Source organism: Camarhynchus parvulus, chromosome 5 (assembly GCF_901933205.1).
Source record: "Camarhynchus parvulus chromosome 5, STF_HiC, whole genome shotgun sequence".
Classification (NCBI taxonomy): Eukaryota; Metazoa; Chordata; class Aves; order Passeriformes; family Thraupidae; genus Camarhynchus; species Camarhynchus parvulus.
The window spans coordinates 4,107,996-4,135,554 of NC_044575.1; the positions used below are offsets into that span (position 1 = coordinate 4,107,996).

Here is a 27,559-nt window from a genome sequence, read left to right on the forward strand (position 1 = left end):
TCATAGAATCTCAGTAGAGAATTTGGTGATAACTAACTACAAAACCTTCTTTGACAAAAGAGTTTTGAATGATCTTTTTTAATGTTCAGGTTTTACTTAAAACTTGTTTTTCAAAGTTCACAAGTTTGATTTCCTTGATTTTTTTTCTCCCAACAGTCCGTATATTATTGGAACAATGAACCAAGCAACCTCCTCCACACCTAATCTTCAACTTCACCATAATTTCAGGTACTGTTTATTCATGTTTCTCGTTTATGTTTGTGGGCTGGCAGAGGAGTAATGGCTACTGAGTCATTTGAAATTGTTCTTATCAGCTGAAATAGCAAAGTGAGAGAGAAATGCCATTTATTCCTCGTTGCTGCCCTGACGTGTTCAGCTTGGTTATGGTGCTGTCATTAAAGGAACTGGGTTCATAAAACTTTGATTTTATAGAGGATTGTTAAGATATTTGATTTTCTACCAGATTTTCAGTAAGACAATATTTAGGCAAAGTAGATTATTGAGAAATGAGCTGAAACAATGCACAATAAAAATTGGCTCATCTAGTGAAATACTCCAAAGTAACTTTTGCTGAAAAACATGTATGACTGGAATAGCACATTTTGATCCTGATAATCAGGAAAGAAGAAGAGAAATGTAGTCAGGAATAGTTACCCTCAGTGGAATGGAAGAGAAATAAAGTCCATTTCTGGTGTTGTGCCATAGATGGGTGCTATGTGCAAATCACACTGAGCCAGTCAAAGGCTTTCTCGGCCGCTTCCTGAGAAGAAAACTGATTGAAACAGAGATCAGTGGCAGGATGAGGAATGCAGAGCTGGTTAAGATTATTGATTGGATTCCCAAGGTCTGGCAACATCTGAACAAATTCTTGGAGGCTCACAGCTCCTCTGATGTTACTATTGGTAAGTACTCTGCCCAGGCATATGTAAATATATGTATTTTATTTCCTTGTATACTTCCTTGTGCTGTGTCATGTAAAAAAGGCTTTCTTTAAAACCCTACTTTTAGATGTCATCACCCTATTTTTGATGCTTACTGTGCTTGTGGTTTGAGTGTAATATCTGAATTTCCCTCTCCAGGTCCGCGGCTCTTCCTTTCCTGTCCAATAGATGTAGATGGTTCTAGAGTTTGGTTCACTGACTTGTGGAACTACTCCATCATTCCATATCTTCTGGAGGCAGTAAGGGAAGGACTACAGGTGAGCAGGCAAAGGGAAAAATCATAGGTCTAGAATCTGTTCAAAAGGCAACAAAACAGTGGTGGCAACATTTTCTGTAGATACAACCTTACATGTTGAATATCTGCATGTCTATGAAAATGTAACCAGAGTTGTCAATAATTTCAGGCAGAATTAGTCTCTTCAAGCACTTTTGAAGTAGAGAGTGGAAGAAGTGATTAGATGCCAAACTGTTGATGTTTGGAGTGGGGGGAGTTAGACCTACAAATACCTTTCAATACTGAGTTCCAAAAGCACACCTTCAAATTATCCTGTGCATCAGAGAAATAGGCTTGTCATCATTAACTGTGTTACACAGGATTGTCCTTTGGAAATCAGATCTTTCAGCATAGGAACAAAGCTTTACATGGAGACAATGTATACGTGAGTGACAGGAGCAGTATCAGTGACATTTTGATTACTTCTCAGTATTTAAGATTGGTTTTTTAGTAGATTCCTTCATAATTCTTTCAGAGGATGAAGCGAAATAATCTCTGACTGTCTGTGCTTAGTAATTGATTCATAATCTGGCAATTTGGAATAGTTTTTGTTGTCCATATGAAGCTTGTTGGAATCAGGAGGAGGGTTCAGCAGAGAATTGCTATGGACTTGCCATTTAGGTAGGGGAAAAAATTACTTTTGTTAATAACCAGCTCTTTGTTCACAGAATAAGCCCAGCAGCACCTACTTTAAAATATGGTTTAGAACTAATCTTTTACTAATGGCTTCTTAAAAAGTTGTGAAATACATGAATTCTCCAAGTTTTGGATACAATTTGGGCAGCTGCCATTTGAAATTTGCCAGTACTTGGAGACCTCATTCTTTTTGGGACAATTGTGGTAGACTCTTAGCCATAAGGAAAACAATAGGTCCTGGAGTACAAAACACACTCAGGAACTTTGCTAGAAATAGAACAGGAGAACCATTTTACATGAAACTTGTTTTAAAGGAAGGTAATGGGAGCCAGGAATCTTTCCAACCTAAAACAAGAGAAAGGAGAGCACGTGATTTTACTTGCTCTTGAAATGGAGAGAACTGATACTCACAGTAATGATGGGCTCCTTGTACTGGGTTTTGGAGCTCTCATATCATTGATCTGTACATGTGGAAAGCATTGAAAAATTAGTAATGGAAGTGGAGAGGGAGTAATTGATAAAACCATCCTTTTGCTTCCTTGTTCTGCCCAGTATCTCCATCTTTCCTTAGAGTATTTGAGTGCCTTGTGTTCCAGGTGTAAGGACTTCAGTCTCTCACTGGGCTTTAAATTCTTTATACCCTTCAGCCCCATTTCCCCACATTGCACTAATTCATCCCTATTTAAATAATTTCTCTTTTGTTTGGTTGATGGATAAGAAGATGCACTTTAGTATTTGAAGAGTAGCCAGAGTGGTGCTAATGAACAAGCTAATGCTAGAAAGGTGGGTTTCATCTGGGGCTGTTTTCTCTTCCTCACACCCACAAAGACCCCTCTGAGAGCACATCTTCTTTCCTGAAATTGCCTTCCAGAAAGGAAAGGTGGACTCCTAATTTTGCTCTGATCTCTGTGGATCTGCTTTCAGCTATTTTTATATTTCAGTTTCTCATTTAGAGAATTATTTTGGGTCAAATACAAACAAACCAAATGAATACTTACAATAATTGCTCCCATGGGAGCTGACTTGTTTTGTTCTTCAAAACAGGGATGTGAAAATTAGAAGGTTGTATAAAACCCAAGTTCTTCGTGCTTGGTGTATCAGTACAGAATGCAGCACCAGCAAAAAGAGGACACAGAGTCCCTGTGGCTTCCTGCCACTGTCACTCATACTCCAGTGATTTTTTTTTATGCTTTGTGGAGCAACCTGTTCCATCCTTGTCCCATGACTTGCTCCCTGGAAAATGTGCCAGTGGGAGGGATGGACAGACCTGGTTGCCATGGTTGGTGAGTCATTTAATCTCTCCTGAGCTCAGATCCACTCCGAGTTTTGCAGGAGAAAAGATGTGAAAACAAAATCCTCACCACTAAATGATACAAATGACACATATCATTGTAAATTTGAGAACAAGGTTAAAATAGAAAATCTGGTTGGCCCCATCTTGCAGCTGGGAAGATAAAATGGCAGGGCTGAGGGATGAAGGGTCTGGGCTGTGGAGGAGGCTCTGTTTCAGATTGCCTAGCACCATCTGCTGGAGCCTCTGCTCCCTCCTGCCCCACAGCACATCACAGGTTGGTGTTCAAAGCACTTCAATACTCTGTGCATGCAAAATCTAAACCCACAAAAAACATACCATGGAGAAATAGTATTGAGGAAAGTGAGATAGTCCTAGATCCATCAGAGACCTGGTGAATTTCTTTGCTAGAGCGTTGTTTTTACAGGAAGGGGACAGTGACAAAATGTCAGAGACAAGCACCAGTTGCTGAAGGATGTTGATGGTGATATTTATAAAGTGGAAATAAATGTTCTAAAGCCGCTTGTATTTATGCTTTTGGAAGTCATGAAGCATTCAAATGAATGTGTTGTCTAGCTAAGACAAATAGAACAGAACAGGGAGGATACATTAGGATTATTCAGTAGTGCAGTCTGTTCTGTCCAGAAGAATGTTTTTGAAGCAGAACTTGCCTGCTTAGGAGCCTGAGCATGGACAAATGCTGCTGGTGCTTTTTCCTGGTTGAACACAAAAAAGATCTGACCAGAAAACTTTATGCCTTGACATCCATCATTCTTGCCTGATGACAGATCTCACGTTTCCTCCTCCACATTCCATGGATGGCAGCTTGTAAGGCAGCTGCCAGTGCAATCCAGATGTCAGCACTGATGGCTTCTTTTGTGTGCTGACCTTGTTTAAGTTGACTTAATTAGGTGATGTTATTTTCAGGCATTTCTTCCTTCAGCTGGTGCCAAGAGAAGGGCACTGCAGTCTTGGAGAAGGTGGTCAGCTCCTTCCAAATCAGTGCCATGACAAAGGGCTTTGTGTGTGTTTAGGGTAAGGAAACTCTCACATTCAGTCCTGCTTGCCAAGCGTTCCCTGCAGCACAAGAACCATGGCACGTTCATTTTGGTTAGGTAGGCAGTGGCTGAGGTGGTTGGAATGTTTGACGTGGCTTTGTGCTCTTTCAGTTGTATGGGAGGAGAGCGCCCTGGGAGGATCCTGCCAAGTGGGTCATGGACACCTACCCCTGGGCAGCCAGCCCCCAGCACCATGAGTGGCCTCCCCTGCTCCAGCTGAGGCCTGAGGACGTGGGCTTCGATGGCTTCTCCGTGTCCCGGGAAGGCTCCACCAGCAAACAAGTTCCAGTGAGTGATGCTGAAGGAGATCCTCTGGTAAGCTCCCATTTCTGAACAGCAGAACTCTTTCATTTGCCTTGTTTCTAGGGAAATCCCAGTAAATCACAGTCAGACCTCTGTTCTGAGTCTCAGTGTTGTTGCCCCTGCTCGTTCCTCCCTTTCCTTCCTTGCCCGCTGGCAAAGCCAACGTCGCTGTAGCTGTCATGTGGAGTTGATGTTCCTACCTCAAAATACAAATAATCATGAACTTCCTTGGCTCTGCAGATGAACATGCTAATGAGACTCCAGGAGGCAGCCAACTATTCCAGTCCCCAGAGTTACGACAGCGACTCCAACAGCAACAGCCATCACGATGACATCCTGGATTCCTCTCTGGAGTCCACGTTGTGATCTCACTCAGACAGAAGCTGTTTCCTCTTGGCAAGAGCCCTGATCACCGACTGATGGAAAGAACACGTTCCTGGGCTGGGATCTCAGTATTAAGAGCTGCAAGAACAAGACACTTGGAGCAATCTTGAACCTGGGTGCAGGCAACCCAAGTGACCTTTTTATTGTTTTTCTTTTGACGATGATGAGAACTGCACTACTCCTTTGTTTCCTTCTTTTTAGTTGCTGTAAGCTCTCATGCCTAAGATCCTGAAGATGTTAAAAATAATCATCATTACCAAGTTGAAGGGACTGGGGTGAGGGGCAGTTTCACAGCTGTGAAGCAAGCAGCTTTGTGCCATGTACTGTCTGGAAGGAGAGGGGAGAGGGAATATTTGCCTATGCTGCTTCTGACCAAACACATTTACGTGAGGGCTGGACTTTTACCAATCAGCTTTGTGGGTTAAACTCAGCTTCATATAGTTCTGGTGCTATAACAATATCTCTTGCCTCCTAATAATACTCAATGAAGGCAAAGCTGCAAAACAAGGAAGCTTGAATAAATATTAAAAAAAGAGAAAAGGAAAAAAAGAAACTAAAACAAAAAGCGCTGCTCTCCTTGCCAGTCTGAGACCTTGGTTTTCTTTCATTGTGTGTTTATAAAGATTATATATATAAATAGGAATATATAAAAATATGTATACAGTCTGAACAAATCAGGTTTTTTTTCAAACACTGTGTAGCAATCAATCCTGCTACAAATGAAAAATCAGGTAGCCTTTTGCTAGTCAGGGCCCAATTCTCTTCCCGCTTACATCCACACCACCAGCTGGGCTGACTTCTGTGGTGTTTACACCCCACTAATCCACCCTGAGGAGAGGGGGCTTCCCTCCTTCACAGAAGTCAGTGGCAGGGCTGTGCCCCATGGAGTCCTGCAGCTCCAAGGACCCTTGGCAGTGCACAGGCGTGGTGAGCTCTGTACACAGAGGTGAGCTACACCCCTGCAAAGGGATGACTCAGACTTTCAGTTTTTAATTCTTGCCATGAAATGTGACAGCTGTTTTTAGAAAACTTTGGGTTTTGTTCAGAGGTTTCATTCCAATCAGCACAACCATAAGGGGGTTAATTAAAATTCAGCTCTGTGGCAGTTCCAGTGCTACTCTGGTGACAAGACTTCCATTAATTTTCTTTTTAATTGCAAAGTTTAAAAAAAAAATAGCATTTCAGCAGTATTCAGGTCTGGAAAAAAAAAAGATAAGGTACTGAGTACTGTGTCTTCTGAGTTTAGCTGTGCCATGCTTTTGAGTTGTGGCGGAGCTGTGAACCTGCTTTGGTTTCTCCTCCTCTGTGAACGCACACACCTACACGATCAGTGTTCAGGCTTGTACTTGTGCTGGGGAACAAGAACACCTCCCAAAGAGTTGCACTTTCCTGGTGACACCATCCCCCCCAGCACATCAGCTGTACCTCAGCCAACACCTCACTCCTCAGGAGGGATCCGTACGAGCCTTTCCAGCTCTCCTCTGGTGCTGACTTTTAAAAGCGATGCCTTATTTTGTACTAATTGTGTTTGATTAAATTAGTGCTGTATATTATGGGATTTTATTTAAAGAAACAGGGCTAAAGTCATCTCTTGAAATATCATAAGTTGCTGTGAATATTGTTTGTATGAGATACTAGAATTTGTTTAAATGTGACAAAAAAAGGAGGGAAATGAGATAACGTTTCAGGTTCATATCAATCCCCAGCTAACAAATCACTGAAGAGCTGTTTTATCCATGCAGAAGGGACAAAGAGGCTTTTCAACTCTAATAAATTACAGGAATATGCTGGTTTTTCAATGTACAGAAAGAAATCTTACTTTAAAGGACCATAACAAACAAGTTCATGCTTCTATGGCTCAGCTTGAGAGGATGGTTTTATTATACCTCATGACTTTCTGTAATATAACTGTACTTTGTCTTACTAAGCTGGTCTTGAATCTGCTCCTGTTACAACTTTTAAGTGCTGATGACTTTTTTTTTTTTAAAGAAAAATATTGTAAAAGGAAAAATTTAAATATTTTAATTATGGGGGGAAGAGCTTGGTGTTGTTACTGTTTTAACCTTATGAACTCTGATTTCATTATTTCACTGAATGGAATAACAAAGGTTACTCAGCCAATTTTCCTAATCCAGTTCTTGGTACTGTAAAAAATGGGTTAGATCTGTATGGACTCAAATCCATAGCATGCTGATGATGAGTTTGAGAGAAGTTAATTTTTCCAGTAGTCTTGACAATTCTGCTTCCCAGCACTGACTTCACCTGCTACTACTGTGAATTTTGGTACCTAATCCCCCAACTGAATCCATGCAGACAGAGCATGTGCCTGTAAAAAAAATCCAGTTGCAGGGCTAGGGCTTTAAATGGACTTAATATCCTAGAAAATGTCTCGGTTGACCTTTAACTGAGTGCTAAAAGACATGTTTAAAGTAGTGTTTTATTTGTGGGGAATGGGGTATTTTTTTTTGTCATGTTTAATCCTGTGCTTAAGCTCAGGAAGAAGTTTCTATTATCTCTTCTTTTTTATTGACACTAGCTTGGCTTAAAGTGAGAGAGGCAATTTTGAATAGGCTAGTCATTCTGAGCATCACAATATTCCATGTCTTTTCTGAAACTTCGGGAAGCAGGGTTACCTGTTGTGCACATGTCTTAGTTTTTATCAAGACTTTTCATAGATTAACACTTTCTTTAGGTGACTTTCTTCTCATTTAAGGCTTTTTCAAAACACTTCCTTTTTTTTTTTTTTTTCCTTTTTTCTCCTCCTTACAAAGTTGGCTTGTTTAAAAAAATATCAACAAGAAATGCAAGATTCTATGCAACATTCGTGTTGAGTTATAAATTGAGAGAATAAACCATTTTCTTTCCTTCAGAACTGCCAAGAATGATACAGGCCATAAATGAGATGTGGTTTATTTGGGGAAGGGGAGGGAGGGGGTTGGTTAGCCTTTTTGTACATTTTGAAAGAAGCAAACTTGATATTTCATTGTTGATGCTTAACTTCGATATTATGTGTATGAAATCTTGTCTAAATGTGGCAATTTTCTTTCAAGAAAAAAATAATATACAAAAACAAAGCAAAAAAATCTTTGTTGATATTAAATGGAAGGTTGCTGTTTTGATCTAGTCGTTTCCAGTGGAACAGTTTATGAAATATGTTCTATAAGATGTACATTTTTTCATTGTAACATAGAAATGTAAATATTTGATTAAAAGTGCTGCATTTTGATGAATTTTTTCTAGCCATTTTTAAAGAGAAAACTAGGAACTGAGTATTTTGTGTACGTTTATGATGTTTTCCATTTGCTCCTCTCCCTATTTAATTTTCAGTTCTCATTTAGGATTGGAATTTGTGAATGGTCTGTTTGAGATCATGCCTCCCCTTTCTCACTCTCCCTGTTTCTACCCCTTCCCCACCCCGTGTCATGGAGAAAAAAGCTGATGATTGTACCAGTCTTAAATTATTCATGATTCAATAAAATTGATGCTTATTTATTCAGATTTGTGGCTTCCCAGAACTTTTTATCCCTTCCTAATCACCATTTTATAATTTTTCCTTTGCAGATCATGGGGTTCACTCCTTTGGTTTTGTTGGATTTATGAGGTGGTGGTGAGGAGGTGCCAACAGCCCTCACCTGTCCATGCAGTCTAGCCTGGAATGTTTCCAGGGGCATCTCCCACCCCTCTGCACAACTTTCACATTCCACACAGTATTCCAATTTTCTCTTCACCCATTTGATAGAGACATTATGGTTATACAGTAATGATTGCACATGTAGGAAACTATTATCCTCATGACAAATAAATACTCTGACTAAAACAAAAACTTCTCTATTCAAAAAGGATAAATGCAAAGACCTCTGCACTTAAAATCTAGGGAGTTTGGGTTGTTTTTCCTGGAGACTTACTTCTTCATGTTTCTTGTTTGATAGTTCCTTGTCCACTTATCACCTGTTTGAATGATTAATGTTGGTAGGACATATTCACGTGTAGAAAATTTCAAAGAAAATAGAAAGAGAAGCTCTGCTGAGAACTGATGATTGTTTGTTCAATCCCAGAATGACTCTAAATGGTCTGTAATGTGGGCGCTGTCTGTCCTCCACAGCAGTTTTCCAGGCAGAATTGCCTTGGACATGCTCAAGCACATTTTTCTGTGTTCTGTAAACTTCCTTTGATTCACAGAAGTGCATGTCCTAGACTTGGTCCTGGAAAATGCTTCAGCCATGATCCTGGACAATTTTTGAATCCACACTGGACTGCCAACATACTTATTATCTCTCAGGAATTCTTCCCTTCCTTTCCTTTTTTGGCTGCCCTGTCCCTTGCCTGCATTATTCTTTTCTCTGCTCTATGCACACTGTCTTATCTACACTTATCTTGACTTTTCTTTGCCTCATCTTCACTTTAACCTTTATTTTCCTACTTTTTTTTTTTGTTTCCAACATCCTGTTTCAATTTATGTTCTTCCTGGATCCATCTCATCATTTCTCAGTGCCATAGGATCAGTGCTGACTTCCTTTCTGCAGTGGAAATGGGAAATTCTCTGGAGTCATTCTGTAAACTCAGCCTGCAGCATGTGACAGGTATTTACACCTTTCTCATTCCTCTGCCCTTTTCCACTGGTACTCTGGAGTATTCTCTTCAAGAACCAGCGAGGGAATTGCTCCTGATACCCTGCAGGCTCCCATCCTGCATTCCTCACTTTCTGTCCCTTTCACCACTTACCTGATGCCCAGGATTCTCACTTTGATTTCTGTGGTTTCTAATGTGGATGTTTAATCTGGGCTTTTGGGGGTTAGAGCAGAGCACAGCAGCTGAGGACAGCTTCCAGTCTCTGCCCCTTGGCAGTGGGGCTGACTGTAGGCAAATCCTTCCCCATCATCATCTTGGCTGGTTTAGCCACACACAGAAATCCATGTTCCTCATGGTTTGGGCTGGAAAGGACCTTTAGAGGTCATCTAGTCCAAGCCCCTGCAATGAGCTGGGGCATTTTCTGTGAGGGCAGCTTGCTCAGTCACAGGTATTTCTGATTTGCTCAGAGGCTTGAGAGATGTTACAGGGGGTGGAGACCATGCTCTGGCTAAATATAGGTAATTTCTCCTCCAGGAAGTTCACCCATGTGGGGCTAGCCAGTTAGGAGGTCTGAAGGATCTTACATGAGATGGGATCCACAGGCAGATGGGAAGAGGTCGTGCTTCCACTGAGATCCTGACTGAAAGCCCTTTGTAGGTCAAGGATCTGGTGCTCTGCATGTCAGGGAGCCTGAGTGTGGCCAGGACTGTGCTGTGCTGCTCTGCCCTGAGGACAAGCTGGCCTCCAGAGCTGGGCTGTGATGCACAGAGCCCTTGTCCAGCTCAGGCCACTCTAACAGAGACAAGCAGCTCCTGCTGGGCACGGGGCTGAGCCATCTGTGTGTCCTTGGCTTTGTCCAGCCATGCAGCAAGAAGGGCTCATGGGTACATCCTTTCTGTCTGACAGCAGAAAGGGTTAACAGAGTCCTTCTGCTGTGAGAAAACCCCTCCTGTAACACCTTGGATGCCCACACCCGTGGGTGGGGTGGCCAGGATGCTGTGTGTGGGTGCTGTGCTGTGACCGTGTTCACAGGGGTTTTCGGATTGGGGAAGAGACAAGGAGCTGACTCCATGTTTCAGAAGGCTGATTTATTATTTTATTATATATATTACATTAAAACGATACTAAAAGAATAGAAGAAAAGGTTTCATCAGAAGGCTAGCTAAGAATAGAAAAAGAAGGAATGACTACAAAAGCTTGTGTCTCGGACAGAGTCCCATACAGCTGACTGTGATTGGCCATTAATTAGAAACAACCACATGAGACCAATCACAGATGCACCTCTTGCATTCCACAGCAGCAGATAATCATTGGTTACATTTTGTTCCTGAGACGTCTCAGCTTCTCAGGAGGAAAAATCCTAAGGAAAGGATTTTTCATAAAAGTTGTCTGCGACACTGCTCAGCATCTAAGGGACAGCAGGTTGTCTCTGCTGTTCCCACCTTGCAGTGTTCTCTCTAACAAACAGCATTTGGTGCCTCCCTCGCCAGGCCTGAGTGCCTTTCCATCGGGATTGTGATGAACCAGCACCACCCAGTGCAAAAGAGGAGTCAGGACACAAAGCCCAAGCCCAGGGGGGAAGGAACAAACTCATGAGCTCAGATCTGGGTGAGCCACTAAACCTCATCCACAACAGGATTCCTGACGATGTTATTGCACAATTTTCAGCCTCACACTTTCTGCCAGACCACCAACCTCCAGCCCCAAATCAGTCCTGACTGTTGAACAATCTATGTCTGCACAGGAGTGCCCAAATCATCCAAGAGGATCCTGGAAAGCTCTGAGAAATGCTTCCTGCTGCAGATGCTGGACATGCTCACCCAGAACAGCCCATTGCTGGCTGGATTTAGTGCTGACAACCTACCTGACAATATTTACTTTACTGCATAACTATCAGTGGTGGCCTTGGATATAATGATAACAACATTGTGAAGTTTCAGATCCTGCTAGGAACACTGAAGACAGCTGACAGGACAAAACCCCTGGATTTCAGAAGCACAGAAACTTCCACTCCTGAAAATTCCATGTGCTCAGAGCCCAGCTGTGAGGGTCTGTGGGAAGCATCCGTGGGGAGCACAAGCAGCTTTAAGGGCTGGGAGTTACTCAGGAGCAGCCCACCCCTGCAAAGGGAGAGGGAGAAAGCAGAGCAAGAGACCACCCTGGCTTAGCAGGGAGCTCTGGGATGTGCTTAAACAACAAAAAAAAAAAAAAGATAAATACTGACCATGGGAAGGGGGCCAAATACCATCAAGGAGTATAAGAACCTTGGTGGGGTGTACAAAGTTGTATTTAGCACGGCTAAGCTTGGCTAAACCTAGGAGGGGTATGAGAACATGTCCTGTGAAGAAAAACTGAAGCAGTTGGGTCTCCTCCTGAAGAAAACTTGTCAAGGACCTCATGGCAGGACTTCAGTACCTAAAGGGCAGCCAAGGAGGGGACGGATGCTCTCTTTTCACAAGGAGCCACATGGAGAAGACAAGAAACAATGGGCGCAGGTTGCACCAGGAGAGGTTTTATCTTGCTATCACAGGGGTTTTTTTACAGAAAGAACAATCATTCTGTGGAACAATCTCCTCAAGGATACGGTAGAGTCCACATTGATAGAGGTTTTCCAAAATATGGTTGAACAGGGAAACAGTCCTTACCTAGATTCGCTTTCCCACATAAAGCAGGACCCAAGGATCTTTCCAGATGTCTTCCAACCTGGGCTGTTGTATGATTTTATGAAGTATTTCAGCTCTTTGCTGGTTGCACGGGAGGGAAAATCAGGTAAAGCAGCACACCTGGCACTTGTGCATGTCAAGTAAAGGCACTCCTGTGAGGCCCCACTCTGCTGGGCTTCCCAGGCCTTGAATCCTGGCATGTGGGCTGGGAAAGTGGTGCTGCTGTGGGCTCTGGAACCTGAAGAACATAATTTAGTTGTATCAATTCAATCTTGGTTCTAAAGCACAGGAGCCATGAAGATGTCCTTGCTGGTGGCTTCTGGAAACTCTGGAAACTCTGGTCTTGCATCGTGTGCTCTACTTAACATCTTCAAGGTTATTGTAATGTTCAAACGTTCCTGGATGACAGGTGTTCTTCAAAAGAGGTTTGTTTTATTTTATTTTATTTTATTTTATTTTATTTTATTTTATTTTATTTTATTTTATTTTATTTTATATTTTATTTTTTACTCAACCTGCTCCCAGTAAAGGGCCTGTCTGCCTGGTTTGGCTGGGTGAAAACACTTCCAGCTTTCCCATTTATGCAGGACACTGCTGCTACTTTTATTTTTTTTATTATTATTTTTATTTTATTTTATTTTATTTTATTTATCTTTTTATTTTATATGGAGAAGGAGGCCCCTTTTCTGCAGCCACAGATGCAGTCTGACAGCTGCTGGTAAACAAAAACAAGCCCTTTAATTTCATATTAAGGTATCCCTGAATCTCAAATGTTTGTGCTTTGTAGTCACACAATGGTTTTTTGCTATAAAAAAAAAAATAAAGACTCTGAAAGGAGAAAAGAATAAATAAAGTGTAGGATTTATCACACTTTATCACTGCTTTTAATGAAGGGATGGGACTATTTTTGGGCTAAGAGCAATTTATTGTTCAGATAAACGTCAGTCTCAGAGGCTGGGAGATTTTAGAGGGGCAAGCTGTCAGCTGTAGTTCAAGAGTCATTACAAGTTCTTTGTTATAAGACAATATATAACTTTCTAAATTAATACAGTTGCTACAGGGTTTATTTTGCTTTTCTAACCTACTACTTTTACTTAATTTTGCTGCACTGTGGATACTTTTGCCTAATGGGATTCTGTCTCACCTGTACACATATGCTTTTGTTATAACCTCTAAATTCCTAACCTATTTCATAATATTACATTACTACACTATAAACTTTTCATCATCTTACTTAAATAGTTTCTTACTTAAGGTATATTCTTACAACTATAGAAACATAAGTTTATTGTTTTTCTACTTAATGTCTGTGTATTGTATTTTTATATCAATCTAAGCTTCTCCTAAGGCTGCAAATTAAACTCTTCTGTGTCTGTGGAAGTTTCTATTTTTCTGATTCCCACAGGATTAATAAATGTCACATTTTGGGTAAGGATTTTTCCCTGTTAAATGGCAATTCCATTATATTTTCCCTTTAGTAAGGCTATTTGTCTAGCAGTGTAAGATGTAATAGCCCTCATGCTGAAAGAAGCGGTCTTAAAAAGTTATTTTTTATAGCATTTCTAGTGCAGAGAAAGTGCAGAGAGCAGAGGTATAAGAAGATCAGCAGTTTCTGCTGAGCAATGAATTGGGAGGGTTTGTACAAGCAATACCTGTTCTTATTTTGGAACAAGATATTCTTATCTAGTTCCTTTCTAGAGTGTTGTAGTATGTGTGATGGCATCTGTGTTCTCTGGAGCAGCCACTGGATTTAAAAACAAGCTGTGTTTTGAATAAGTTCTTTATAAGTTGTTTAACTACAGCCTTATGCTTACTGGATGTGCTGGTTTTGGCTGGGGCAGAGTTAAGTTTTCTTTCAGTGGCTGGTAAGGAGCTGTACTTTGGATTTGTGCTGAATTAATAATAGTTTAGACATTAACAATAATGTTGATCGCACAGAGGTGTTTTTGCTGTTGTTGCTGCACAGAGCCAAGGCCTTCTCTGCTTTCTGTGAACCCCACTGGTGAGGGAGCTGGGGGTGCCTGGGAGGGTGGGAGGGGACACAGCCAGGACAGGGGACCCCAGCGACCACAGGGACATTCCAGACACGTGGAATCATGGTCAGTGAATAAAGTGGGGGGAAGGAGGAAGAGGAGGGATGTTTGGAGCGATGGGGTTTGTGTTCCCAAGTAGCCATTCTGTGTGATGGGGAGGCTGAACACCTGCCTGCCCATGGGAAGCAGTGAGGGAATCCCTTGTTTAGCTTTTCTTTGTGCATGGCTTTTGCAAAACAACAACAGCACAACAAACCCAAACCCAACAAGCCCTTTTGCTGTTTCGCTGTGTTTTGTGGGATAAATACAGTCTGTGTCTTTTCCATCTCTTTTTCCATTCCACCTGTATGTTATCAATTGCTAATGGCTTCAAGGTGCCAGAGAGGTGGAAGATGAGAAATGTGACAATGTGTCCCAGCTCAGATGTGTCCAACTGGAAAGAGGTTGAAGACCTGGAACAGCTTTTCTAGCAGGGGGCAGTCATGTCCTGTGCCTAGCAACGTTCAGGAGGCTTTTGGACAATGCCCTTTAATAGCACTTTTGATTTTTGGCCAGCCTTGAAGCTGGACTAGACGACTTTTGTAGGTCTCTTCTTCCTTTCACACCTTCCCTTGTGGCTGTGGCAGTGGAGAGAGCTCTCCTCTCACAGAGGGAGATCTGGATCCAGGGGACATCTGCTGCATTTGTTTCTTTTGTTTTGGTGTGTTATGAATGGTGGGATTAAGATCATGGGGCAGAAAAGAAATGCAGTTTTGTAATGAAATCTCTGTTTCAGAAAAACTCTGCTACCTGTATGCAGGGCAAAACCCACTGATATTTCTGTAGTGTATCACAGAAATGTAAAAACAAAAAGCAGGTGGGTGGTTAAGGATTTGCCTGGTGTTACAGTAATGATCCTTGGCTGGACTTGAGGCTGAAGAGTTAAGTTTATCTCTTCCATTCTGTTTCTCTACCCTGTAAGAATTAATTAGTTAATTACCTGCTCCCAGTCTATAAACTGTAGTATCCCAGTGATGTGTGGAGAGTTGCTCCCCAGCTAAAAGGCAGGTAGATATTCTTGTAAAGTCGCTTAATTAGGCACTGATAAATTCTTATTGAATCACTAATAAGGTAGATTCCTCTCCCAGACACAAACTACAACAACCTGTTATCTAGAACCACGTACTACCAAATGATCAAATTTGGAAATCTACTTTTTTTTTTATTTGACAATCATCCACTTTAATCTATATACATATTTAGAGTCTGTACATGGTAAAATACAAAATAAAAGTGTTTCTTTATAAGTTACACAATTACACAGCTGCGTTCACCTGTAGTTTAACTGTCATTTAATCAAAATAAAAGAGAGAAGCATTGTTGAGCCGTTGTTATAATCATTGACAATAACCTTGGTATAAAACACCCATACAGAGTAAATGTACAAAATAGTGTACAGTTCATATAAGCTGTGCAAAGACAGCAAAGTTCAGTTAAAAATCAAAGAGATGTATCCACTTTCCTCTGTCCACACCATGGATATGAGAAGCAAAGTGGAAAATAAGCACAAACATAGGCAAGAAGGTGGGTTAGACAGTGCTTTGAACACAATACTGATGAATAAATTAAGACAAAAATCATAAATATATAAAATCTCCATTACAGAGGGCATGCTTGCACTATACCTTCAAAGTCATTCCAGGGATTTTGATGGATTTGTTGCACAAGCATGGTGCCATTTGGGGTGAGGAGGGAGGCAGAGCTTGCTCTGGGTCCCTCAAGGTTATTTATTTTGGAAGAAAGTGTTGCTAGATCAGACAAATCTTCAGTAGCAGCTGAAGTAATATGGTAGCTGGAAATTCACTTGAAAGCTAATAGAAATTGTCATGCTGTCTATATTGTATTTTTGAATATTTTTTTTTATCTGGGGGAAGAAGTTTCCTTTCCTACAGGGAAATTTCCCTTTCCTCCCTGCTGTACAGCCAGGAGCTGCCTGTTGTCTGTTTTTTGCTAATTGAGCAACTATTGATTGCTAAGCAGAGAGAGTTGTGAAAAGTTGGGCAGATATCATGAACATGAAAAGCTCTACCCAGGGCAACAAATGAGGAATACCAGTGAGAAGGAAGCCTTGCAGCTATTGTGATAAAGAACCTGCACTGAAGAAGCATGTGGACATTGGGGTGGGACAGCACCTCTTCAATTTATAGCACTCTGGTTTATTTACATCTTTGCAGTGTCCTCGTGTGATGGTAGGGGGAGGCAAGTGATCTAAGAGACTGTTATCTCCTCCTCTTCTTCTTCCCCTTCATCATCCTCTTCCTCTGAGTCTGAGAAGTCTGAGGGTTTGCTGGGGCTGCTGGAATGGGATGGAGAAGGAGACATCTGGGAGTCCAGTCTGTCCCTCAGGTGCAGATGTTCTGGGGACTGGTGGTAGCTCAGGGGGTGCTGGGGGCTGGGCGGGCACACAGGGGGAACTTCCTCCTCCTCCTCCTCCTCCTCCTCTCCTGAACACTTCTTGCCTACATCACTGAGGTCTGGGTGAGGGTTGAACTTGGTGGGGAGGGTCTGTTCTCTGCAGCCACCAGAGGAGAGGAGCTCTCTTTCTTTGGAGTTCCTCCATTTCATCCTCCTGTTCTGGAACCAGATCTTCACCTAGGGGACAAAGCAGCAAAGAAGTGAAACGGTTCAGTGAAACAGGCACCAGAAAAAGTGGCTTTGGCTGCATCCTCAAAACCCTGCACAAAGCTAACAGGAGGCACAGAATCTGATCTTTGGAGGAGCCTAGGAGAGAGCTCAGGGGCAATCAGGCTGGTTCTATTTACCCAGCTGGGAATGGTGACATTTTTGGCTCTGCTGACCGCCTGTAACCCGCTTTGGCTGTTCTCCCTGCCCCCATCCCCTTCCCCGCTGCTTCTCTCGACCTGCCCCCGGCCAGTGGGGGATCCCCACACACCCCCAGCCCTCTCACCTGCGAGTCCTTGAGGCCCAGCTTGGCCGCCAGCTTCTTTCTGTCGGGCTTGCTGATGTACTTCTGCTTCTGGAACATCTTCTCCAGCGCCTTGCGCTGCACGTCCGAGAAGACGGCGCGGCGCAGCATCCCCCGGCGGGGCTTGCCGCGGGCAGCCAGCGGCCACGAGAAGGTGCCGGGGATGGGCACCACGGCGGAGGCAGCTGCGGGACGGACACACGGACACGCTGAGCCAGCGGGACCGGCCCCCGCCATCCCTCCCTGCCCTCATCGACCTGGGGCCGTGAAAAAAAGGAGCTTTGGGCTTAAGCGAGAGTCCCCTTTCAGGCAGTGCAGGCCGGGATTAGATTTATCAACTCGCATGGAGAAAATGGGTCAGTGGTGGCCGGTTTTGTTGGGAGATTCAAAGGTCCCCGGCCTGAAAAGGCAAAGCGAGGCGTACCGGCTAAGATAGAGGTATAATAAAAAAGCTCTCCCTCCCACTCAGAAGCATTTGATTTTTTTTTTTCAGATGCTTTTATCATTTCAGATGCTTTATTATGCTGGAGATGAAAATGAGGACTTTTCTGATTCCGAACAAAACCGCTCCTCTTCAGATGCAGTTTTGATCAATCAGTATTCATCTTTTTATAATAATCTCTTCTCTCTCCCTCCCCCCTGCTCCAAAGTTGGAGAATTCAATTCGAAGACATGAAAAGTTGCAGCTAATTAGCACACTGCCTGGTTCCCAATGGCATTAGTATGATAAAAAAGGGCAGAGTTTCGCCTTAAAAAAAAAGGAGGGGGGGAACCTCCCCAAGAGAGACAGAGATGCTAATGAAGCGTGAATGGTAATTGTGTAGTAATGAACTAACAGAAAAAGACTGAGGACAAGCAGCTAACGCCATATATTATTGGAACAAAAGAGATTTACACTTTCAAACTAAACACAACGGCATGCCAGGCTCCTCGGGAGAATACTGATGGCACAATCGTCTCTTTCCCCAAATCATTTTCATTAAATGGACATGAAAAGCTATTTATAAAGCTCAAGTTGTTTTTGTTAGGCTATTCACATGCTGGAGAAAGGAAGCAAATTCCATTATCCAGAGGATGAATAGAAGAGCTTGGGTTATTTTTTTTTTGCTCTCCCTTCCCCTGTTTTCTTTTTAAATTCATAACTTGTTTGTGTAATCAGATTAAAATTTAAAAAATTAAAATTAAAAAAAACCGCACAAATTGTTCTCTCAGCATCACAATATTTCGATGCTGTAGCAACCACAGCTCCGTGGCCTTGCTTTCTCTCCTGTTCCCGTGTTGTTTGAGGGTGTAACCGGGGAGGCGGAGGAGAGAAGGGTTGGTGGGCGGCGGAGGTGATGGAGCAGAGGGTGATGGAGCAGAGGGTGATAGAGAAGAGGGTGATGGAGCAGAGGGTGATGGAGCAGAGGGTGATAGAGAAGAGGGTGATGGAGCAGAGGGTGATGGAGCAGAGGGTGATAGAGAAGAGGGTGATAGAGAAGAGGGTGATGGAGCAGAGGGTGACGGAGCAGAGGGTGACGGAGCAGAGGGTGAGGACGAGGCGGGGGTGGAGCAGGGCAGTCACAGCGCTCTGCTGGAGCCGCCCGGAACGCGGAGAGGTTTGGGGGACCCCGAGATGCTCCTTCCCTCTTCCCTCCTGCCCTCTTCCCTCCCTCTCGCCTCCTCCCTCCCTCCCTGAGCGGGCGCGGAGCTGACCGCAACTCGTGGTGCTGAAGCATCCCCGGGCCAGGCGGGAGAGAGGGAGAGAGGAGGGAGGGAGAGAAGGAGGGAGGGAGGGAGCGGGGACCCGCCTCGCCCCGGGACCGTGACAATCCCGGCTAATTTGCGGATCAGCGGGGGGAGCGGGCAGGGAATGTCAGGCAGTCACTGCCTGTGCTAAATCGGGCAGCAAATTGGCGCGACTGATGCTTGAATGTTGTACTCCCTCCAACCTCTGAACTGCGGCATAACCCCGCCGGGGGGAACGCGGGGACGGGGAGAAACCAGCGGGCTGATGTGCCGGCACATTTCAAACACCCACCTGGGAAATAGGAGGATCTGAGAAAGGGCTGGAAGGATCCTTCAAAGTACGGGAAGGAGAAAGCCTTTGGCGGGACGCTCTGAAGCAACGCAGGGGAGGTTTCTAGTAAATAAATAAAATCAAATTAATCGGAAGGTAACCGCCAGTTGGATTCGACCGACGGCGAGGCTGGGTTCTGTCGCTCGGTCTGGAGACCAACGCTGCGGTACTTTTAGAAAAAATAGAGGAATCAGACCGGACTTGGAAGGGCCGAGGGAAAGAGGCACTTTTGCTGGTTTTGCCAGCAAAGCGGCACCACACAAAGTGAGGACAGGGTCAGCCAGAAGACACGGCCGGGCTGTGGCACCCCTCGGCTGTGGGACCCCTCCCTCCGCCTGCTCCTCCCGTCCGTCCCGGCCGCGGCAGCGCTGCCCCTCGCTCTGGAAAGCCGAGAGATGCCAGAGGGCTCTGCAGCTCGGCATCGGTTCCTGCAGCTCGGCACCGGCTCCTGCCTCCCTCTCCTAACGCGGGTCCCTGCGCTCCCCCCGGCCGCCACCCCCGGTGTGTCCCCAGCCCCGGCGACACCCGCGCTGTCCCCGCTTACCAGCTCGGGGCGTGGAGGACAGGATGGCGTTGACTCCAAACTTGAGGAAAGTGGAGTCGCTGCTGGAAGTCTGCGGCGAACAGATCCTCCTGGAGCCGACGGTGGCGGAGCTGGGGAGCTCCGGCGTCCCCGAGTCCGTCCTGGCCGCCGAGGTCGGGGGGGACATGCTGGGCGGGGGGGCAGTCCTGGGCAGGTAGCTGGTGGGCCTGCTGATCCGGATCAGATCTTCCACCAGGAAGCTGGAATGGCTGGAAAAAGCCGACTGCAGCGACTGAGGCAAGGTGAGGGTGGGGGTGGGCCGGAGGAGGCTGGGGTACACGGCCGGAGGGGCGATGAGGCTGGGGAACATCATCGCAGGGGCCGCCCGCCGAGCCGCGCCGGGGCCGCTCGCCGCCTCGTTCGTTTGTTTGCTTTTGTTTTCTGCTTTGCAAACGTGGGTTGGTAAAGATCCAGCCAGCGAGCCTGGCGGAGTTCTCTCTGCCCCTTCCTCGTGGACCATGGGTTTTATAGTGGTCAGCCCCGCTGAGGCTCTTTCAAAAGTGACAGCCCCAACAATGGGGTTCAACAAAGTTCTCCACTTGAGCTTCATTCAGGGCGAGCTCCCGGCTTCTCCATTGGTCCGGGGCTGCAATTTATGATTGGATTAGACTTCATAAGCAACCGGGGCACAATGGCCCCGCCACAAAGAAAGTGTAGTCATCAATTTTGCATATTGACCGCCTCTTTGGAATACAGCGCTCCAAAGGCTCCCAGCAGGGTTTTGTTCAGAGGCAACACACACAGGCTAATTAAATGCCTATTTAAAAGTTTCAAATGACATCTTGCCTCGTAGAAAGGGAATTATTTAAAGAAAGCACTAAATTTATTTGCCGATCCCCTGCTGAGTTCAGGAAATAAATCAATAAATATTCATAGAAACTTATCTGCGGACTCTCAGAAAAGCACGGGTTTTGTGGGTTTGAAAATACAAATTACAAAACATGGAACTAAGCTCTGTTGAGGGCGAAACACGTCTGGAGAGTGTATCCCACCGTAGTTTGAACATATTCTGCTCCTGCTATTAGTGTGAGGCAGAATTAGTGCGTGTAGATGGGGTTGGTTTTCTATCCGCACATCAAAGGTCCGGAATAAGGCATATTTGCGGTGTCCACCTCTCCTTTCAAGAACCGAGCCTCGTAAAAGTGCCGTGTACTTGTGCTCGGGCGAGAGGTTTGCCCGCACCGAAATGCGACCCTTGGTGTGGTCGGTGGTGTCTCTGCTCCCACAAAATCTGAGTATTGCACACAGGAGAGACCCGGGCACCTTTGGGGGACCGGAGCAGCCCTTTCGGGGTTCGCAGTCTGCTGCTCCTCTGCAGCTTATCTACGCTCAAAACAGCGGGAATCGCCACCCTCCAGCTGTGAAATGAAGACAGCTTCGGAGCATTTGGATCGTTTTGGCTGAAGTTGTCCGAGCTACTCTGGGCTGTGTCGGTGTCGATGGCTCGAAGCAGCCAAATTCACCTGAGATCGCTTTTTCTCTGCGCATGTGTGCAGGATTTCGGAAGGTGTGTTGTTCACAAGGAAGGTGTCTCTGCCACAGAACCCGGAGTCCCCTGACTTTGGTGCGAGGGACGAATGGCATCGTCTAAGGGGAAAGTAGCAAATAGGGGTTTTTCCGGCAGAGAGGTTTTGTTTGTGGTGGCAAATACGGAAATAGGCGCAAGTGTAGTTAGTTTCCTTTGGAGGTGCGTGATGAAAGCGACTATTGAGAGTGGTTTTACCTGATTTCTCTGTTAAAGACTATAACAGATGTGTTAAATGTCCTATGTTTTAAAAGCACCCTATTCAGCCCTTTGGTGTGTCTGAACCTTTGCAAGCAGAAGTGTGCAGCTCAACCATGCAGCCTTTATCCTATTAACCATGAACTAACTGTCACCTTCAGCTGTTTTCCCTTTTTACTTTTTAACACAAAGCTTTCTCAAAAATCTTATTAACCAGCTTTATTTCTCTCGATGGTTTTTGTCCGGACGTTTTGTGTTGATTATCTCCATGTCGATGCTTTAACCATTCAATAAAAGTGCATCTGCGATTTATATCACATTAGGGAAGAAAGAAAGTCTGTTAAACCTCTCCCTTGATTCAAATCAAAAAGTTATTTATTGGAGAGGACGGAATCAGCCCTGGAAACTCTTATGATCCTGACAAGCTTTCCCGGTGCTGTTCGCCGGCCCCCAGCGGACGAGCACCTGCAGACCTGACTTGAAGGTCCGTCCGCCTGAAAGCATCACTTTGAAATAAAACCTCGCTGGAGGTTTTGTTGGTCTTGGTGCTTAGCAGGTACAGAAAAAGGGGAAGGAAGGCGTGGGCAGAGCGCGGGGGGCTCGGACGAGTGGCGGCACCTGCCCCTGGCCCCGCTCAGCTCGCCCCGCACCCCGGCCGGGGCTCCGGGGTTATGTCGAGCCCCGTTTCTGAGCAGCGCTGATCTCGGGGTGTTGCTCAGGACGGGAGCGAATGGAAAAAGCAAACGGGTCTTTCGCAATGAAATAATTACCTGGCACCCCGCCAGCTCCCGGTCCCATCTCTGTCCCCTGCCCCTCTCGCAGCCGCCCCCCGATCCCGGCGTTTCCCAAATGAGCTCCGCCCGGGCTGTTCCGAGAACACCTCGTTTTTTACAGTCATTATAGGTTTCTTTTGAGATGATTTACTCCTTTCTTTACATATACATTGGGGGCATTTTGTCTCACTATAGACCAACTGCTGCTAATTTCTCTGGTTTTAAAAAAGGGGGGCTGACATTTTCTGGAAGGTTGGGTCAAACGCATGCTGGGGCACGCGTGGACCCGGTTCCTTGTGATGCGTCTGAGCACACTCATAAAGAATTCCTTAAGCACCACGGCAAAAGGGACTAGACATCTATTGAAAGGGAAGATAGACCATAAGAAACCAAGAAATCAGACGAAAGGATCTTATTTTAAGAGATCTCCTTTGGAAGTTTCTTTTCAAAGGCAGTGATCATTTAAGAGAAAGGGAATTCTAATGTCTCAGGATAAAACCTGTGACTAATGCCGTTTGACCTATGCTCGGGCAGTTTTGTGTTTCCTGCCATTCATTTTAATGTCGTTATCTTCAAATTTATTTCTTAAAAGTCACTCACTTTCTTTGTCACGGGAAAGAAAAAAAAAATAGGAAAAGAGCCCAAACTCTAAACTGCCGGCGGGTGGGGCAGGGAGGGGGAGGTAAGGGCTGAAGCTGCGTGTGTCCCGGTCCGAGGCCGGTAATCCGCATGAAATTGGGAGAGCCAGCACTTCAAATCCGGACACCAAAGGGCAGGGCAGGGCCGGGCCGGCGCCCCCCCGGCGGCCGGAGCCGCGCTCGGAGCCCCGCGGCTCTCCCGCATCCCCGGACGTCTCAATCACCGCCACGGCGCGGCCCCACGCGGGACGGGACTGTCCCTGTCCCTGCCCCTGTCCCTGTCCCTGCCCCTGTGTCTGCCCCTGTCCCTGTCCCTGTGACTGTCCCTGTGCCTGTCCCTGTGCCTGTCCCTGCCCCTGTGCCTGTCCCTGTGCCTGTCCCTGTCCCTGTGTCTGCCCCTGTCCCTGTCCCTGTGTCTGCCCTTGTCCCTGCCCCTGTCCCTGTTCCTGTCCCTGTCCCTGTGTCTGCCCCTGCCCCTGCCCCTGCCCCTGTCCCTGTCCCTGTCCCTGTCCCTGTCCCTGTCCCTGTCCCTGTCCCTGTCCCTGTCCCTGTCCCTGTGTCTGCCCCTGCCCCTGTGCCTGTCCCTGTCCCTGTGTCTGCCCCTGCCCCTGCCCCTGCCCCTGTCCCTGCCCCTGTGCCTGTCCCTGTTCCTGTGTCTGCCCCTGCCCCTGCCCCTGTCCCTGTCCCTGTTCCTGTCCCTGTCCCTGTGTCTGCCCCTGTCCCTGCCCCTGCCCCTGTCCCTGTCCCTATCCCTGTCCCTATCCCTGTCCCTGTGTCTGCCCCTGTCCCTGTCCCTGCCCCTGTCCCTGCCCCTGTCCCTGCCCCTGTCCCTGTCCCTGCCCCTGTGCCTGTCCCTGTCCCTGTCCCTGTCCCTGTCCCTGTCCCTGTCCCTGTCCCTGTCCCTGTCCCTGTCCCTGTCCCTGTCCCTGCCCCCTGTCCCTGTGCCTGTCCCTGTCCCTGTCCCTATCCCTGTCCCTGTCCCTGTCCCTGTCCCTGTCCCTGTCCCTGCCGGGCCGCTTCCCGCAGCCAGCTGGGAGCCGCAATTCCCGCTGCTCCCTCCCCAAGCCGGGGCCGCTCCGCCAGGGCCCGGCCGAGCACCCCCAGGGCTGCCCGCTCCTTCCTCGCTCCCCAAAGCTGCGCTGCAAACGTGGGTGCGCGCCTCTAAGGTTGTTTTCTTATTCCTTCCCCCCCCACCCCCCCCCCGCTTTTTCCTTTTTTTTTTTCTTTTTTTCTCCTTTTTTCTCTCTTTTTTTTTTTTTCCGCCGGAGAGGGGGAGGGATGCTCCTTCCCTGCTGTGTCCCAGCCCCCTAACGATGCTCATCGACCACGCCGGCAGCTTGAATGGAGGCTGCGGGGGCGAGGCTGTATTAAGACACCTAAGTCTTCACCTTTAGAATTCAAGCACAAGGAACAGTAACTGTTGGTTCGTTCAAAGCTCTTCTAGATCCCCCCTTTTCTTGAAAATCCTTCTATTGTGCCAATCAAGCAGATGGTTTGCAGGAAATATAGCTTGGCCCCAGTGACCGAAACTAATTTTAACTAGCTTTCCAAGCCTGGCACGTTTGTTTTGCTCTTACAAAATAGCTAAAAAAACAGCTGGCAAGGGTGAATTAAACCCATTAAAGACACATTTATAAGAAATTATATTCACATAGGTTGCTTGAAACCCCCCTAAGAGGGGAGAGATGAGCGTATTGAAATGAAAATGTCCCCGAGCACACTACCCTCCTTAACATCGCCTGAGAGTCTCAAAACATTTTACTAAATAGATTAACTTGACTATTGTTTTGCATCACATTTATCAGCTTCATTAAGTGAATAGCTGAACAAATATATTACGCATGCATGAAAAGCTCTTTTGGGGGCTGCCTTATTGTGTCCTCAGCCCTGACAGGTGGTTAACTGTGTTTCTCTCTCCTCTCCCCCTCTCTCTCTCTGAGCAAAGAAAGAGGGATCTCGGACAGAGCGCACAGCCCAGACTTGGCAAAGGGACCTCGAGGGGAGAGTTACTTTCTTTTGCCTCGCCATTCATGCTGGCCAGCCCAGAGTGCACACAGCCTGAAATGCAACCAGATGATCTGATCATGTCAAAAGTAATTAACTTTAGTTTAGTCCCCGTGTCTTGCTCGCGCTTTTACTAACTCCTTCCAAGCCAGTTTAATTTGCATCCTTTCTTCCAAAATTTCATTATTTTTGTCCATTGCATCCTTTTATCCTTTCCCCAACCTCCACTTTTGTTTTAAAAAAATAATCTGGGGTTGAAAAATCCCTCTTCTTTCTTCTCCATTGATCTATCTAATAAACAACCACACAACTTCCTTAAAAACAGCTCCTTTCACGAGCTAAGATTGGCAATTTTGGAGAGCTAGGGTTTGCAAAATACAACATGAGGGTTTATTTGCTGCCTCAATTTCACGATTTCTTGGCCCAGTAGAACCTTTCTGGGAACTGGACAGAGGCAGTTTGGATTTCAGATGTTGGTGGACAGGGTTCTGCTTGTTTCAGTTGTGCTTTCTGCCCCAAGGATTTCCAAATTAGACTGTACAGATGAAATGTGGAGGAGTATGACAGAGCACAAAACTTGCCCATTTATTCTCTCAAAAATGTGTTTCTCTCATGTTGCTCAAGTAGGTCAGAAGAATTAAAAATTCTTTTGTCTTTCAAATAATTTCTTAAGAGGACTTCTGCCTCTTCCCTGCAAACTGAATTGTGGTCCTTTGCTTATGGCAGTGGCAAATTTCTCTGCTGATCGATCTGCTGAAATCTCTTTGCAGTGGGCACTTTCAAGTACTGTGACTTGAAACTTTTCCTCTAAGACCCAGCTCTGTTCCTCACTCTCCAGGTTATGACAGGAAGGACAACTTTGGAGGACAGGACTCCCAGCACAATTCAGCAGGAGAATGAGTATGTCCTGGGGTGGATTTCACAAAATCTGAGAGTTTGCTGTCACCTTGAACTGAGGGTCCTGGAGCCAACACACTCCCTTGATGTCTGCCACAAGAATGGATTTAAAGGCTACTCTGCCTGGTGGAACATCACACAAGGACCTCTGTCTCTCAGAGAAAGAACAGAATCACTATTTGACTACCTGTAGGATAAAACCAGGACCTTCTCTTGTTTGTACACCTTTTCTTAAAAGGGCATCAACCCTCAACCCCTTGAATTCTTCCATGCCAGCCAGCTGATGCTTCACTTCCTTTGGGCTGGGAGACTCAGAAGAGAGATGCTGATGAAAGCCCAGGTACCTGTAAGCACTTTTCCCAATGGAAAGCCCTCCCCAAGGTATGTGCTGGTAGCCAGAAGGATGGTGATAGCCTGGGAGGCTCACTTTGCTGCTTCTAGGTGAAAATACCTTCAGACACCATGATTTAGAGGGGAAAACAGCTGTGGGGTTGTGGGGTGAGAGTTTTTCTCTCTGAGTGCTATGTGAAGGTGCCGAAAGGTCCTTTAACAGGGATTAACCTGTGATTCATTTGGTGGGACCCAACTGTGTGATAAGGAAGGGAGACTCAAACACTGTGTAACAGTTCTTTAGTAAACACAAGTGGAAAATTTCCTTGTTGGGTGTCCTGGTTTAGGGGGACATTGGGATACTCTAATGCTCTCACAACAGAACGCAGGAATATCTTAAAAAAAAAAGTGATTTCCAAGGTTTTTTGATCATCATATTCCCTGGGCATTTAGTGTTTTCTTCTTGTAAGTATTGCATTTGTGACCCTGTCCCTTAGGGTGATCGGTTTGCAGTTAAACGGTTCAGCCACAGACCAAGCCCTGAGCACAGCCATGTCCACTTCTACAAGGTGCTGCATCAACAGATGATGAGAGCAACTGTGTGGACGTCTTCAATAAAGACAGAATGCCTGGTTTCCAGAAATACTAAGCTGCTCTTGTAGATGTTGATGAGGAGTGTGTTTGATCTCTGCAGCTCTGACACAAGAATGACAAACTACCCCCCACGTTTCACCTTCGTAGAACCACAGAGAAAAGAGCTGGCAAGCCATGGTCCATGTGGTCCATGTGCTCCCAGTTCCTTTGTGTAAAATGGGAAGAGAGATGAACGAAAATTGCTGTATTTCTGTTGTCCCATGGGGATGCCTTTACCAAGTGAGCTGCTTCAGGTACAGAAACCCAAGGAGCAATAATGCCCAAGGAATTAACAGCTTCATAGTTTTAGGAGTCATGGACATCTCTTCAGGATTCTTAAGGGTAGCTATCTAATGATGACTGGACTATATAGATATATAGATATACAGATATATAGATATATAGATATATAGATATAGATATATAGATATATCGATATACAGATGTATAGATAGCAGAGCCGTGAGATTTTCCACTGGATCCCCACTTGTGAGAAAGAGTTGTTCTCTTCAGAAAACACTTGGCTCGTGCTGGAGACTAGAACAGGAACCACCCTTCTGCTGGGCTTAGCTTCCCAATGTCCAGAGATGAAGGGCTCTTCCACTTCATCATCGAGAAAAGCTGATGAGGTCCTGGACCTTGAGAATCTTCCTTGAAATAGCCAAGGCCTCTCTCCTGGGAGCTTTCTCAACCTGCAGAAAGCACATCTCCTCTCAGAAAATCGTGTTTCTTTCTGACAAACAGAAGAAAAATGCCCTACTTGTGTTCCAGCAGCCCTGAGATCAGACAGACACACATTGGT

General features: G+C 45.6%; 2 protein-coding genes across 15 annotated transcripts in view; one reads left to right on the forward strand and one right to left on the reverse strand.

The window, feature by feature from the left end:
- NAV2 (neuron navigator 2) overlaps positions 1-8,385 on the forward strand; it is a 390,183-nt gene extending 381,798 nt beyond the window's left edge. For all 13 annotated transcript variants that reach the window (XM_030948576.1, XM_030948578.1, XM_030948583.1 and 10 more), the window contains 5 exons: positions 157-228; positions 706-902; positions 1,080-1,198; positions 4,312-4,515; positions 4,744-8,385. In XM_030948576.1, coding sequence (XP_030804436.1) covers positions 157-228; positions 706-902; positions 1,080-1,198; positions 4,312-4,515; positions 4,744-4,869 — 718 coding nt within the window. In that variant the 3' untranslated portion in view covers positions 4,870-8,385. The remainder of the gene's footprint in view (positions 1-156; positions 229-705; positions 903-1,079; positions 1,199-4,311; positions 4,516-4,743) is intronic.
- A 6,955-nt stretch (positions 8,386-15,340) lies between these two features.
- On the reverse strand, positions 15,341-20,185 carry DBX1 (developing brain homeobox 1). Of its 2 annotated transcripts, none has more exons than XM_030949558.1 (4): positions 19,721-20,185; positions 19,138-19,239; positions 17,100-17,302; positions 15,341-16,783 (listed from the first exon to the last, which is right to left on the reverse strand). In XM_030949558.1, the coding sequence occupies exons 1-4, from the start codon at positions 20,070-20,072 to the stop codon at positions 16,400-16,402; spliced, it is 1,041 nt and encodes a 346-aa protein (XP_030805418.1). In that variant the 5' UTR covers positions 20,073-20,185; the 3' UTR covers positions 15,341-16,399. The 2 variants fall into 2 exon arrangements, with proteins under 2 accessions (XP_030805418.1, XP_030805417.1); XM_030949557.1 differs by having other exon boundaries at positions 17,100-17,326.
- Between the last annotated feature and the right edge of the window lie 7,374 nt (positions 20,186-27,559).

Bases quoted from the DNA above. Each gene is read 5' to 3' on its own strand.
- DBX1 (XM_030949557.1), bottom strand. From the start codon at position 20,072: ATGATGTTCCCCAGCCTCATCGCCCCTCCGGCCGTGTACCCCAGCCTC. The intron at 17,327-19,137 runs GTGGGTGTTTGA...CCGCTGGCTCAG, and splicing joins CAGATCCTCCTATTTCCCAG to CGTGTCCGTGTGTCCGTCCC. The intron at 16,784-17,099 runs GTGAGAGGGCTG...TTTGTCCCCTAG, and splicing joins TGGGCCTCAAGGACTCGCAG to GTGAAGATCTGGTTCCAGAA.